We start from the raw sequence: 11,185 nt of genomic DNA on the forward strand, positions 1-11,185 counted from the left end.
AAATACTTCACAGACAAAAAATATTTTTGTGGATCAGAATCTTTTGTAATAACTACAGCTTGGACTTTTTAGCACGAAATCGAACTAAATGAGCGCTAAAATAAGCAAAACATAAAAAACGCCCAAAAACTTTTTTATTCATTTTTTCGTGGGTTGTTTTTACTGGTTTTGATTCATTTTTTTTGATAAAATGGTGATGAATATACTTAGAATAATTCTTTTCGGAATAATACGAGTATTTCGACGAGACTTTGACATCCTTATTAAGACACAAAATCTAAATACTTCATACACAAAAAATATTTTTTTGGATCAGGATCTTCTGTAGTAACTACAGTTCGGATTTTTAACACAAAAATGACGTAAATAAGCAAAACATAAAAAACGCCCAAAAACTTTTTTTATTATTTTTTTTCGTGGGTGTTTACTGGTTTTGACTCATTTTTTTTGAAAAATGGTGATGAATATACTTAGAATAATTCTTCTCTGAATAATACGAGTATTTCGACAAGAGTTAGACATCCTTAATAAAACATTTATTAAAACACAAATTCTTAATACTTCACACAAAAAATATTTTTTTGGATCAGGATCTTCTGTAATAACTACAGTTCGGACTTTTTAGACAAAGTTGAACTAAATAAGCGCTAAAATAAGCAAAACATAAAAAACGCCCAAAAACTTTTTTTTATTAATTTATTTCGTTCATTGTTTTTACTGGTTTTGACTCAGTTTTTTGAAAAACGGTGATGAATATACTTAGAATAATTCTTCTCAAAATAATATGAGTATTTCGACGAGAGATTGACATCCTTATTAGGATAATAAAACAATTAAAACACAAATTATAAATAATTCACACACAAAAAATATTTTTTTGGTTCAGGATCTTCTGTAATAACTACAGTTCGGATTTTTTTAGCACAAAATCGAACTAAATAAGCGCTAAAATAAGGAAAACATAAAAAACGCCCAAAAACTTTTTTTTATTAATTTTTTTCGTTCATTGTTTTTACTGGTGTTGACTCAGTTTTTTGAAAAACGGTGATGAATATACTTAGAATAATTCTTCTCCAAATAATATGAGTATTTCGACGAGAGTTTGACATCCTTATTAGGATAATAAAACATTTAAAACACAAGTTATAAATAATTCACACACAAAAAATATTTTTTTGGATCAGGATCTTCTGTAATAACTACAGTTTGGATTTTTTAGCACAAAATCGAACTAAATAAGCGCTAAAATAAGCAAAACATAAAAAACGCCCAAAAACTTTTTTTTATTAATTTTTTCGTGGGTTGTTTTTACTGGTTTTGACTCATTTTTTTGAAAAAATGGTGATGAATATACTTTGAATAATTCATTTCAGAATAAGACGAGTATTTCGACGAGACTTTGACATCCTTATTAGGATAATAAAACATTTAAAACACAAGTTATAAATAATTCACACACAAAAAATATTTTTTTGGATCAGGATCTTCTGTAATAACTACAGTTCGGATTTTTTAGCATAAAATGGAACTAAATAAGCGCTAAAATAAGGAAAACATAAAAAACGCCCAAAAACTTTTTTCATTAATTTTACTGGTTTTGACTCATTTTTTTGAAAAAATGGTGATGAATATACTTAGAATAATTCCTTTCAGAATAATACGAGTATTTCGACGAAAGTTTGACATCCTTATTAGGATAATAAAACATTTAAAACACAAATTCTAAATACTTCGCTCACAAAAAATATTTTTTTGGATCAGGATCTTCTGTAATAACTACAGTTTGGAATTTTTAACACAAAAATGACACCAAAATAAGCATAAAAAAATGCTCAAAAACTGAAAATATGCCTAAAAATATGCAACAGGTGGAAAATTTCAATATAAGTTTCGTCACGTTCCTACAAAAATGTCCGTTGTGAAGAGGTGTCCGTTATAGGGAGGTGTCCTTAAAGGGAGGTTTCACTGTATTTTGCTAAGTTTTCACAAAGCTATGGGTTACTTAATTTCTGATTTGTATACACTTAACAAAAAATATTTAAAGTCAGAATAACATAAAAAAAAATCTGTTCCCAAGTTTAAAAACTAAATCGTCAGGTTAGTTGATTTGGTCAAAATTTCCAAAGGCTCGAAATAGAGCCAGTGCACTCACGATTAATAACAATCATCAACCATGCAAGTTGGTACATAGGAAGACACATAAACGTACAAATTGCGCTCTAAAAATAATCGCGCCGACTTCACAGAGAGCGCTCATCGCCTTGAGAAAAACTATCAAAGTAAAATCGCACAGCGTTCCTCCTCTTTGATGTCCACTGAATCAATTTTAATAAACTCAATTTACTGTCAACAGGACTCTAAATAACAACAACCTCACATGGATCGGCAAAGATATGTTCAGTAACATGTTTCGTTTGCGAACATTGCGCCTCAGCGACAACCTCCTCCACTGCGATTGTCAATTGTCGTGGTTGGCGAGATATTTAAGACATTCGCCACGACTTGCCCAATACACCAGATGTCATTCACCCAACCATCTCAAAGGACAAAACATCGCCGATCTGCAGGATCAGGAATTCAAATGTTCCGGTGAGTGGAACGCCGCCGGGTTAGGCAATCACTTATACAACCAACCTGTTGATCGACCACGCATTTCTCACATTCACTCCCTCGCATTTTCCCACAAATAAAAAACCAAACTTTTTTACAGTTTCTGAGAAAAAAATGTTGCAGGTTTGGCCGAACGTGCCATCAATGGGGAATGCATCAGCGAGCCCGAATGTCCGCATCCGTGCAGATGCGCGGATGGAATTGTAGATTGCAGGGAAAAAGGACTGACGAAAGTTCCGGATCATCTTCCGGAAGGAACCACAGAATTGTAAGGACTATCGATTTGATACTTCCAGCGCACGACCCGAGATAGCGCTCGCTGCTTCGTCTCACGACTAGAATGGGGACGCTCTCACGTTTATACACGAGGAGCGACCAAGCGAGTTCAAAAAAGGGTGCTTGCTACTTTATAGCACATGAGGCTAACCGCCTCGTGGGGTATGGCAATCAAGACATACCCAGCACATAATTTTTGGCCACGTGGAGCTGTTTCTTGGCATTGTTCCAGAGGCGCTCCCTCTAATTTAATCAAACATTTTTCCACAAATCAGTAAATAAAGAAGATTCCAATTATTATTTTTCATAGATATTACAGATTTTCTAGAACCACATTTTTCAAAATAAAATAAAACCTCAAACATTTTTTTCATCAAATAAAACTGTGAACTTTTTTTTCCTCTTTTCCAAAATTCAGAATATTTTCCAACAAAATATAGGCTAAAGTAATGAACAGTGGATTTAAACCACTTTTTAGCAGAAAATGTAAGTTTTAATATTGAAGATTTTTGCTCGCTTCTGCGGTACTTACTCCATATTTATATTATTAATTTATTACAAAAAATAATCGTGCCAAAAATCACTTGCAGTGCTGTTTATTTATGTTTCTTTCCCTATTTTCATCGTTATAAAGCAATAAACTAATAAGATAATCCCCTGTTTGATACTATTTTTCGTCCAGAGAATAATTATAATTGCTCTGTACCCCAATCTGTACAAAAATAAACTTTTGTGGAGCATTTTCAATTGGCACTACTGAATTTTTCAGACGCTTAGAGCAGAACGAAATTGTGGAAATCCCGACGAAAGCTTTCGCGGCCCATAAGCGTCTGCGGCGAATGTAAGTCAGCAAATCCAATCAGACTTTTTCTCATCAACTTTTTTCAGAGATTTGAGTAACAATAAAATATCAAAAATAGCATCGGATGCATTCCAGGGATTAAAAGCGCTGACCTCCTTGTAAGTACTTAATAAAACGAGCAACATTCTTTTAACAATCACACTTTTCAGAGTTTTATACGGAAATAAAATTAAAGACCTCCCGGCTGGAGTTTTTCAAGGTCTGGTTTCGCTGCAACTCCTGTAAGTTAAATCACATCTAACGAACTTAATTACGATTTTTAATTGTTTTCAGTCTACTAAACGCGAATGAAATTACGTGTATAAGAAAGGACACGTTTAGTGACTTGCACAGCTTGAGTCTACTGTGAGTGAACGAGTTTAATAAAACCAGGGAAATCAATTATTTTTTAGGTCGCTGTATGATAATAACATCCAATCGCTGGCCAATGGCAGTTTTGATTCCTTGCGAAGCATCCAGACACTGTAAGCTAAAAAGTTGAAAGAACACCCGACTTGAAAAAATATTTTTTCAGCCATTTGGCCCGGAACCCTTTTATATGCGACTGTAACTTGAAATGGCTCGCCGAATATCTCCACCGAAACCCAATTGAAACTTCTGGGGCGAGATGTGACACTCCAAAGCGGATGCAAAGGCGCCGGATTGAAGCCTTGAAGGACGAAAAGTTTAAATGTAAGGGTAAGCACCTCCACTTGATTAATTCAGTGGCGATGGTGTTCATTTTTTAACCTTCCATACATCACATTATTAACATATCATTGCAATTTGTTGGCTGGGTTATGAGAGGAAATTGCGATTTTAGGCCAGGAAGAGTTTAGGACCAGATTTGCAGGAGAGTGTCTCATTGATAATGCGTGCCCTTCTGGCTGCACTTGCGACGGGACGGTCGTGGATTGTTCCGGGAAAGGGCTCAAGGAAATACCACGCGATATTCCAGTCTACACAACTGAACTGTAAGTCACGTAGAATTAAATAAACTGGGTTAAAAATCTTTTCCAGTTTATTACACGATAATGAGCTGGGACGAATCAAATCCGATGGGCTTTTTGGCCGACTTCCGAACCTAATAAGACTGGACCTTCGGCGGAATCAAATCACCGGAATCGAGGAAAATTCATTCGAGGGAGCTTCCAGAATTTATGAATTGTACTATTTTCACATAATCCAACTTCAAGCTTAACCAATTTATTTCTAGATTACTGTCGGAAAATAAATTACTCGAAATACACAACAAAATGTTTCTAGGACTCCACAATTTGAAAGTACTGTCACTTAATAACAACCAGATTACTTGCGTCATGCCGGGCTCTTTTGACCACTTGACATCACTCCACACTTTGTAATTTTTTCCAAAAAAATACGACTATAAATAAATTTGTTTTTTAGGAATTTGATGCAAAATCCCTTCATGTGCAACTGCCACCTGGCGTGGTTTTCCGACTGGTTGAAAAGTAAAGGTCTTAGTGGGTCTCCACCGAAATGTGCGGGCCCAACAAGAGTCAAAGACGTGCTAATCAGAGAACTGCCCAAAAATGAATTCAAATGCACAAGTAAAAAAACTGAGTGATAAAAACCAAGCACTGATTTTGGTTTCAGGTGACAATGATCAGGGATGTTTGGGTGAAAATTACTGCCCCCCTAAATGTTCGTGCACTGGGACTGTCGTGCGCTGTTCAAGGGCCAAACTGACCGAAATTCCCCGGGGGATTCCCCCGGAAACGTCCGAGTTGTATTTGGACATCAACGAAATCACCACAATTCAAGCGGACCGGATCAGTCATTTGAAATCACTGACCCGACTGTATTTCATTTTTTGTTTGAATTAATTTTGTGCTAATTGGATGATTATTTTAGGGATTTGAGTAGCAACCAAATCGGGATGTTATCAAACAACACTTTCGCCAACTTATCGAAACTTTCGACCCTCATTATCAGTTACAACAAGCTGCAGTGTGTCCAACGCAACGCCTTAACCGGGCTCAAATCCCTCCGAATATTGTAACAAAAAAAAACAATTTTCCTAGCCAGTGTTTGAAAGCGTTCTTTCAGATCCCTCCACGGCAACCAAATCTCAATGATCCCCGAAGGCACCTTCTCAAATCTCAAATCCATCAGCCACATGTAAGCCTAAACCAACCCCGCCAATGGCCAATAATATTTCCAGTTTTTTCCAGAGCTTTAGGCTCCAACCCCCTCTACTGCGACTGTTCCCTACGCTGGCTGTCCGATTGGGTCAAAGTCGACTACGTCGAGCCTGGAATTGCCCATTGTGCTGAACCTGCAAACATGAAAGACAAATCTATTCTATCAACGCCCTCCACAGCCTTCCAATGCAAGGGAAAAGTCAGTAACGAGATTCTAGCTAAATGCGATGCTTGTTTCACGTTCCCGTGCAAGAACGGCGGGAAATGTGCCACACAACCGGAGAGGGATTACGAGTGTAAATGTGCACCAGGATATCATGGGAAAAATTGCGAATTTATGATCGATGCCTGCTATGGGAACCCGTGCCGAAATGGCGCCAGTTGTAAGGTGCTAGAGGAGGGAAGGTTCAGCTGTGTGTGCCAGGCTGGGTTCACTGGATTGAGGTGCGAAACGAATATTGATGATTGCGCGAGCAATAAGTGCCAGAATAACGCCACGTGTGTCGATTTGGTCAACTCGTACCAGTGCAAGTGTCCAGCAGGGTTCATGGGTAAGGGAATAATTTGCAAACGAAAACACAAAAATACTCTAGTAGATAAATTAATACATAATCTTATCTCGATGATTAATGTAAATTAACTAAAAAATTTTTTTGGCAATCTATCCCAGAGAGAACTGTACGAGTAGTAGCTACGTATACTTATACTTAAGCCAACATGTGAAATTATATTTCAGTTACATATTCAGTTTTTTTTTTAAATAAAAATAAGATAAAGGATACTTTCTCTAAAAATTGGGCATTTTTATTTTAGGCGAATTTTGCGAAACGAAGATTCCCTTTTGCACCGACCAGTACAACCCGTGCAAGAACAACGCCCGCTGTGTGGACCACGATACTTACTACACTTGCGAGTGTTTGCCTGGTTTTAAGGGCGAAAACTGTACCATAAACATCGACGACTGTGAAAACCACATGTGTCAAGTAACTCTATTTTTAATTTTTGAACTTTATAAAACCAAAATTTTAGAACGGCGCTACGTGCATTGACGGCATCAACGAATACAAATGTAAATGCTATGGTGATTTTAGCGGCAAGTTTTGTGAAATTACCCCACTGGTTGCAATGATGTATCCCCAAACCTCACCTTGCCAACATCACGACTGCGTCCATGGGGTTTGTTTCCAACCGTCGGGTTCAAACGACTATCTTTGCAAATGTGCTCCTGGATATTCAGGTTTGTTGACTACGTTTCTGAAACAAACGTAAACACTGATTTAGGTAAACGTTGCGAATATTTGACAAGTTTGAGTTTCGTACACAATACGTCCTACGTCGAGTTGGAACCTTTGAGGACGAAACCTGAGGCTAATGTTACTATAATATTTGCAACGTCGCAAGAAAACGGCGTTTTGATGTACGATGGACATCAGGAACATCTGGCTGTTGAGCTGTTCAACGGCCGGATCAGAGTGAGCTACGATGTGGGGAATTACCCAGTATCAACAATGTACAGGTAACAAATAACAATCAATCATAGTGAAACAAAATAACCGTGGTATTGTTAGTTTTGAGATGGTCTCTGATGGTATATACCACGTGGTTGAGCTGATCGCAATCAAGAAAAACTTCACTTTGAGAGTGGACCGAGGCCCAGCTCGCTCAATAATAAACGAAGGTTCGAAGGATTATCTCAGGTTGAGTACGCCAATGTACCTTGGGGGGATCCCACCAGAGCCGGGCCGGCAGGCCTTCACCCAATGGCATTTGCGCAACTTGACCAGTTTTCACGGTATTGTCTTCCTGACCCAATAATTATTCTGTTAATACTTTTTGTATAAAGGTTGTATGAAAGAAGTGTGGATTAACCACAAACAAGTCGACTTCGGTAACGCCCAAACCCAGCAAAAGGTCCAACCAGGTTGTGGTATGATGGAAACTGATCGAGATGAAGAAGAACAAGAAGACGAAATGGATGAAATGGTCAAAGAACCGGCGGCACCACCGATCGATCCTTGTCTTAACCATCATTGTAAACATGACAGTAAATGTGTGCCGACTGTTAACGGCGAGTATGTATGTAAATGCAGACCTGGGTTTAAGGGGAAGTACTGCGAGCAAGGTAAGGAAGAGTGTAAGTATAACCCGGGGTGACTAACTGGCTTGGTAAGCTAATAGTGGGGAGCTTGGGAGGCTGGGCGTGTCTTTCACACACTTCAATAGATTTGTTTGCACTGCTTTTAACAAACCAAAAAAAAAATAATAAGGTTGGGTATTACTAAAGACAAGAACAGCAAACTGCTTCATTAAAACTGCTCAATTAAGAATAGACTAAAAATTTTAATTTTTTTATTATTTTTTTTTTATTACATCCAAAATCGTTTCACAGCCATTCCAAAAAAAATGCAACCTGAGCCGGAAATTTAAAAATCTTTACAACTTCTAATGTCCCGTCCGTTATCGCAAACATAAAATGTTCTTATTTCTTACGTTGTTAAATAAAACCAAGAATTTTTAATTTCCACTGTCTAATTTTAATATTGTTAAAGTCGTTAATAATTAAAACCTGTCTGAATAAATTTTAGAGCTATTTTCACACACAAGATTTTTTTGTCCCGTCCGTCATGTGTAAATAAGAGTAAATTAATCAGAAGTCGTAGTTCTATGCCTTATTCTTCGGATTTGTGGTTTCAAAAATTTCAACAGGTTCCATCTTTTACTTTAAAAATAGTTGTTGGAATTAATTAATGCCTTTTAAATTAACAGAATTTTAACACGTAAGTTCAACGATAAAAATGTGAGGTCTTTTTTGTGTCCCGTCCGTCATCAATTTGTATTTCTTTTTCCTGCTCGTATTTCAAGTTTTAAAAATATGGGTCTAGTACTAAGACTAGTACTAAGTTCCTACAAAGAAAAATTCACTTCTACGGACACTGTTCGAAAAAACTGAAAATAATATCTACAATTTGTGGTAAAAAATCGTCTAAAGCCCTTAAAATTGTAAAAACCGTCAATTGGATTGTAAATTTGTAAATAGAAATTTAAAAAAATCTACAAAATCAATTTAGTGTGAATTTGTGCCGGTAATCCACTTTTATTTCAGCGCCAACTTGCCGAAAAGAGCAGAAACGCGAGTACTACACCGAGAACGACTGCCGGTCAAGAAAGCCTCTGAAGATGGCAAACTGCACGGGCAGTTGCGCCAACAGCTGTTGCCACGCCCGAAAAAGTAAAAGAAGAAAGGTTTGTAAAAATAATTGCGCTAAGTTTCTCGTTAAAAAAAAATTCTTCAGGTGCGTATCATGTGTGCGGACGGCACCCGCTACACCAAAGACATAGACATCGTGCGCAAATGCGCGTGTACGAAAAAATGCTACTGACTGACAAACGCCGCTACTCACAATTCTAACACGCACTCTCACGCCGAGATTGCGACCAACCAGCTCGCGCCCCAACGAGCCCCCATGACTGCCGATCTCAATCAGCACATACTTAACTTGAAACCATCCATCGCCCCCCAGCCCCAACACGAACCTTACAAACTGACGTTCTTCGTCGAGAACGACACCGATAATAATGCAAGACACTTGCAACTGACTGATTTCACCGAATCTCAAAGCCATAGACAAACGTTTAGTAATTATTATGACGATGTTATCGTAGAAAGCTACGACAGTCCTGTAGATAAAACGAAATTCTCGAGGTACGGGAGAGGAGCCGGACATGAATCGTACTGTGTCCTTTCTGCCTTACTCTACTTCGTCACCGTTACCGCTTTCGTCTACTTGGCCATTGTGTGGATCAAGCAGAGGATGTACATAAGGATGGAGCAGATGCATTGGTGGTAACACGATCATTATTACAACAAAGTTTATAGATAATTAAATATTTATTTATACCGACTTATACGCTTTAACGTACGGCAGAGTGGCCCTTTTGCAAACTTCCACCGTCGAAAGCACTTCGATTGCTTGCAAAATTGCCATTCTGTGCGCAATGGGTAACAAATCGTCTCTGTTGCATGCCTAGAGATTATATTTAGCATCTGCATGTTCAACATGTGTATTTAAGCGCCTAAATAGTATTACTTTAACACAGGTGGTTCAAAATTACTTTGATCTGCTTGACTCGCTTGATTTAACGACGTACCTAAACATTTTATTTAAAGATAGACTGAGAGTACATTTCTTGCCTAATTGCATTAAGATCTGAAACATGACACGATAGAGTAGCGGTGTGATCAGAGATATGGTTTAGCCATAAGATACTATTTTGACATGACATACAGAACCTCAGAACTGACTAATAAATCCCGATAAGAATTTGTTAGAATTGTGACTAGCGGCATGGCCCTTGACTTACAAGGTTTACTAACTTAGAATAGTTTAATGTGTAAAACACTTCGAAAACTTTGTACGTTTACGTAATTAAAAACTTTCATTTGAAACGTTTAAATAACATCACGCAATACATTAATAAGATAGAGATAACGAATTGGGTTTCTCATTTTTGTATAGATTATGTAAAGTGATAGAAATCCCTTAATTGATATAATTTATTTTAAGACTTGTGTAAGATTATATCGTTACCATTTACTGCCATTTCGGTCACTTTACAACAAAAATTAATTTTATGAACCGCAAAATTCAAGGGACGCTTCTAGCTTATGCAACCAATCATACAACTGCTCGATAATTACGGAATAAAATAACAAAAAACACTATCAGCGCCGATCAATTATCGCAGTAAGCTAGAAATACCCTCTTCCACGTAATTTATTTACACCTCTCAAGTGAATGTGAGAATAAAGTTATTTTAAAGATTGTATATTATAATTATAAATATGAATGTATTTTAAGTTCTACCTGTTGTAATTTAAGTTAGATTTCCACTTTACTCATAGGCCAATAATATTTATACATACACCAAGTTTTGTAACACAAATGTTAATTTATGCCTAATAGTTGTAATTTATATCTAAACTTGTGTATAAAAATATATTAAATTTATCGTAAAATTCGTTACCTTCTTCACCCCACTTTCACATATTCCCAAATTTCTGGTCACGGACTGGAATTCCCATTTCTTCAGTCAGAAAAGGTGCGAGAACCAAAATCAATACGATAGTTTTGATAAAACACAACTTTTGTGAAAATTGCAAAAATGTGAAATAAAAAATCAAGCGCTAACTTCGCACCCAATCACGTTGACATCTACGGCAGACTTCACGCGATTCAAATGTCATAAATCTGTCAATTAAAAATCATCAGAATTGTGTTTATTTTTGTGTCCG

At 37.0% G+C, this 11,185-nt stretch overlaps 1 protein-coding gene, 1 long non-coding RNA gene and 1 other non-coding gene across 5 annotated transcripts in view; 2 read left to right on the top strand and 1 right to left on the bottom strand.

Annotated features, from left to right (window-relative positions):
- sli (slit) overlaps positions 1 to 10,909 on the top strand; it is a 109,838-nt gene extending 98,929 nt beyond the window's left edge. The window contains exons 8-30 of one of the 3 annotated variants that reach the window (XM_008192222.3): positions 2,354 to 2,589; positions 2,734 to 2,878; positions 3,656 to 3,727; positions 3,775 to 3,846; positions 3,898 to 3,969; positions 4,022 to 4,093; positions 4,141 to 4,212; positions 4,263 to 4,426; positions 4,551 to 4,701; positions 4,748 to 4,894; positions 4,944 to 5,087; positions 5,135 to 5,298; positions 5,345 to 5,549; positions 5,603 to 5,746; positions 5,798 to 5,869; positions 5,923 to 6,443; positions 6,706 to 6,875; positions 6,922 to 7,129; positions 7,174 to 7,408; positions 7,461 to 7,684; positions 7,736 to 8,026; positions 8,996 to 9,135; positions 9,186 to 10,909. In XM_008192222.3, the coding sequence (XP_008190444.2) occupies positions 2,354 to 2,589; positions 2,734 to 2,878; positions 3,656 to 3,727; positions 3,775 to 3,846; positions 3,898 to 3,969; positions 4,022 to 4,093; positions 4,141 to 4,212; positions 4,263 to 4,426; positions 4,551 to 4,701; positions 4,748 to 4,894; positions 4,944 to 5,087; positions 5,135 to 5,298; positions 5,345 to 5,549; positions 5,603 to 5,746; positions 5,798 to 5,869; positions 5,923 to 6,443; positions 6,706 to 6,875; positions 6,922 to 7,129; positions 7,174 to 7,408; positions 7,461 to 7,684; positions 7,736 to 8,026; positions 8,996 to 9,135; positions 9,186 to 9,272 (3,808 nt within the window). In that variant the 3' untranslated portion in view covers positions 9,273 to 10,909. The remainder of the gene's footprint in view (positions 1 to 2,353; positions 2,590 to 2,733; positions 2,879 to 3,655; positions 3,728 to 3,774; positions 3,847 to 3,897; positions 3,970 to 4,021; positions 4,094 to 4,140; positions 4,213 to 4,262; positions 4,427 to 4,550; positions 4,702 to 4,747; positions 4,895 to 4,943; positions 5,088 to 5,134; positions 5,299 to 5,344; positions 5,550 to 5,602; positions 5,747 to 5,797; positions 5,870 to 5,922; positions 6,444 to 6,705; positions 6,876 to 6,921; positions 7,130 to 7,173; positions 7,409 to 7,460; positions 7,685 to 7,735; positions 8,027 to 8,995; positions 9,136 to 9,185) is intronic. The other 2 variants (XM_008192223.3, XM_008192224.3) reach the window with 2 other exon arrangements.
- LOC135266183 (U11 spliceosomal RNA) lies at positions 2,999 to 3,128 on the top strand. Its single transcript, XR_010334099.1, has one exon. It is a non-coding gene; the product is annotated as a U11 spliceosomal RNA (small nuclear RNA).
- LOC107397436 (uncharacterized) lies at positions 7,040 to 11,107 on the bottom strand. The gene is made up of 2 exons (XR_001574519.2): positions 10,918 to 11,107; positions 7,040 to 7,146 (listed from the first exon to the last, which is right to left on the bottom strand). It is a non-coding gene; the product is annotated as an uncharacterized LOC107397436 (long non-coding RNA).
- Between the last annotated feature and the right edge of the window lie 78 nt (positions 11,108 to 11,185).

This window comes from Tribolium castaneum, chromosome 4 (genome assembly GCF_031307605.1).
Source record: "Tribolium castaneum strain GA2 chromosome 4, icTriCast1.1, whole genome shotgun sequence".
NCBI lineage: Eukaryota > Metazoa > Arthropoda > Insecta > Coleoptera > Tenebrionidae > Tribolium > Tribolium castaneum.